The sequence below is a fragment of the Priapulus caudatus genome, unplaced genomic scaffold, assembly GCF_000485595.1.
Source record: "Priapulus caudatus unplaced genomic scaffold, Priapulus_caudatus-5.0.1 Scaffold395, whole genome shotgun sequence".
Lineage (NCBI taxonomy): Eukaryota > Metazoa > Priapulida > Priapulimorpha > Priapulimorphida > Priapulidae > Priapulus > Priapulus caudatus.
The window spans coordinates 150,138-153,769 of NW_014577456.1; the positions used below are offsets into that span (position 1 = coordinate 150,138).

General features: G+C 44.7%; 1 protein-coding gene across 1 annotated transcript in view; it reads right to left on the reverse strand.

The window, feature by feature from the left end:
- The window catches only part of LOC106809907 (exocyst complex component 7-like), a 19,355-nt gene that overhangs the window by 9,199 nt on the left and 6,524 nt on the right, over positions 1-3,632 (reverse strand). Inside the window, exon 2 of the mRNA XM_014813145.1 lies at positions 3,104-3,279. Coding sequence (XP_014668631.1) covers positions 3,104-3,279 — 176 coding nt within the window. The remainder of the gene's footprint in view (positions 1-3,103; positions 3,280-3,632) is intronic.

A 3,632-nucleotide genomic window follows, 5' to 3' on the forward strand; every position in this document is an offset into this window, starting at 1 on the left:
ATGACATCAAAACAAACACCGGAAATCTATCACCGCAGGCGCGGGCAGGGAGGAACCGCGTGATCCTATTCAAATAAAACACAACTGTCAGACAGTAAAAACAACTTCACAACACCACGGCGGGTCAAACGCCCTTTGGCTGAGATAGAACTAAAAACATTACCTCAGTCGCCAAAAACTCCCAAATAACGTTCCAAACAACTAGTAATGGTATTGTATAATTATTTCATACTTACATAACTGGGGTAACTACTAGTGACGCTATTGGAATTGCTAAGTCGTATAGCCCCCTGCCACTATACGGAGAACATGAGTAAACTTCAAATAATTTTTTTTCATTTTTTTTTAGCCACGGTTATACTCGTGTTTCGCGTTCGTGCGCGTTTTGCAGCGTTCGAACGGAGTATACTCGTGTTTCGCGTTAAACAGTGTTAATTCATTATTACTATTGAATTATATAACCAGTGGCTACTGCGTCCGAAACCGGTCGCCTAGCCACCAGGCTACGCGTCCTGGACATCGCGCTCACAACAGTAATTTGTGCGACTCGCGTATCAACGCAATGATTTGCGCAAACGGTACGCTTAGATACAGATAATGTAAACCAAACCAGTCACAAGGAGAGGGTTACGCAACGCGTTCCTATCCTTTTGTGTGGAGGCAACCGCCTGAGTGTATCACTCAGGGCGTTTAGCTGGTGCGGTTTTCAAGATGACTAGGGGTATTCTCAACACGAACCTTTCTCCGCTATCCTGGACTTACTAATGTTATCACAATATCTCTTTATAAACTAATATATACGTATTACAAAATTCGAAAAGGGGAACGAGGCGGCCGATTTTCCAGCGCCAATTTCTGTTGACAGCTGTGACATGATACGCATCTCGCCGCTCGTCGCTTCGAATTTTGTAACACGTATATATTAGTTTAATAGCAGACTATTGCTGATAACATAGTAAGTTCTAGGATAGCGGAAAGTTCCACGAAATAAGCGGTGTAACGTGTTGCAGAATAAACCCAGTTTGGAAGTTCTACGTCTCTGATAAACGCGACAGCACAAACCGCCCTGAAGTGATTCACTCAGGGGTTCCTTCACACAAAAGGCATAGGACGCGTTGTAACCCTATCTGTGTTCGGTTACATTATTGTATCTACGCGTACCTTCTGCTGCCGTCTATCCTTTCATCCATCCATCGTCGCGCTCTTTCTCCTCTCTCCACACACACACGCACAGCTGCTCTCTCTCTCTCTCTCTCTTCACACCCACCCCAGACACCCACCACTCCCTACTGACAGCGCCAACATCGCACGACGCGAGCGTTACAAGCTCGCCTGCTTTCTCTCTCTGCTCTCTCTCATCTCCTCTAATCTCTCTCGTCTTCTGCCTTCCATCTCTCTCTCTCATCTCTCTCTCTCTCTCGCTCTTTCCTCTCTCTCTCTCTCTCCTCTCTCTCTCTCTCTCTCTCCTCTCTCTCTCTCGTCGTCTTTCTCTCTCTCTCTCTCTCTCTCACACACACACACAACCTCTCTGAGGCTCTTCTCTCGCCCTCTCTCTCTCACACACACCTCTCTGAGGCTCTCTCTCTCGCCCTCTCTCTCTCACACAGCACTTCTCTGAGGCTCTCTCTCTCTCTCTCTCACGCATACACACGCACATACACATTCCAATTCCCCCCCTCTCTCTCTCTCTCTCTCTCACACACACACACACACACAGCAATCAGCAGAGCGTCCCATTGCGCAATCATGCGTGTACGTGTCGCAAGCTCACTGTGTGAGATGGATGTCCGGACGCGTAGCCTAGCGGCTCCTCGTGCGGAACCGGTCGCATAGCCACGGCCTAATTATAATATATTAATTTATATAATATATATATTATTATTATACTATGATTAATATGTGAATGTATAATAAACCAGTAGAGCAGCATCGTACAAGTTTCTACCGTGATCTTCCTATTAGTATTACTGACCTGCTTAATAAAGTGCACATGTAATATGATGTATGTAGGTCCAGTGGTATTCCACCATGTTGTTCAATGCATTTCTATGGCTTTTCAATGTCCTGAAACTATTTTTTAAATAGCAATGTGCACGCTTGATTTTAGGAGCAAGAGAATTCTCACCATGCTGCAAGAGTCCTGTGCAAAAAGTGAACACGCTGACAACAAACATGGTGTCCAATATTGACGTCGTTTGAAAACCCGCCTGCTGCAGCTAGAAGAGACCATACTGCCAGTCTATGAAGAGACTGGAAACCTTCAGCGGAAGGCAGCACAGTATCCTTGTCTACTTGGCACTACATCTTACCCTCACATCGACACGGGTGCATGTACGCCTGTTATATGTTTACGTCTCTACATGTATTCTTCATGTAAAGTAGATATTATTCGACATCTATATATTATTATACATGTGCGCAAGGTAGATGAGTTCGCATGTGTAATAGTGTTTATATCGTGAGCTATCGGTCGTGCCAGAGGCTAGACATCGCAGCATTTAGTTTGCAATTTCCTCGCCGCAGCTTGGTTTTTGGACGCGTTCCACGGTCTATCGTCTTCTCCTTCCCTGACTCTCTCGCTCGCGCTAGACATCGAGCAGACTCTGTCGCTACTCGACCACGCCTCAACTTCCACAACACGCCAGGGAAGGTGGAGTCCCGTAGATTGAAGGAGCGCAGCCACAGCGACAGACCTGGCGGCGTACTCGAGTGCATGGAGGCGGCTGGCGAGCGGCGATCAAGTACTTTGGAGAAAACAACCCGGAACGATCTAGAGGTTTGCGACAGTGGTGAGGATGGGGCAAGGTACTCAGGGGGGAACCAGCAGCAATGATCGTGGGCAGGATAGTCCGGGGGGGGGGAATACAGCAGGAACAGTCGTATGATGGTGGCAGTGGTGGCAGCAGTGCGCTGCTGATGGTGGTGATAGTGATCGTGGTGGTGTGGTGTGGCTGCTGCTGCTAAGCTGCTGCTGCAGTAATAGTTATAGCAATAGTAACAAATAGTAATAGTAATAGTAATATTAATACTGTAGTAATAGTAATAGTAATAGTAATAGTAATAGTAATAGTAATAGTAATAGTAATAGTAATAGTAATAGTACTAGTAACCTCTGTAACGACATGTGTATGTAGTTGTAGTTGTTGAGCAGGAATATGGCTTTCAGACACGGCTCGCTGTACATCTCAGCCTTGTTCTCCAGGTTTAGCCCCAGCGTGGAGAGAACGCGCGTGAAGTAAGCAGCCAGCGCCTTCTTGTTTGCTTGCGGATCGTCGCCTCCTAAAACACAGTCGACGCGTCAGCTCAACGAACAGAAACTGTCAGTTTTTCTACGGGGTACTATTCGGGTGAAACGATATTCGAGTCTGAGTCGGGATGGATAAGTTTAAGTGATTAATGTCATTTTGTTTTAAATTTGTATGCATTTGATTAAATTTACTATTTTTATTTAATTTACTTAAACTTGATCAAATTTAAGTCAATTTTATGACATTAATTTCAATTTTTTATAATATTCACTCAAATAAAATTTTTTTTTTCCCTTTACTACATTTTTTACTTAATTTTAACTTTTAAGTTTTAAATTTACACTGACTTCCTCTTTGCCGGTTTACTAATTTTCCGCCATCATC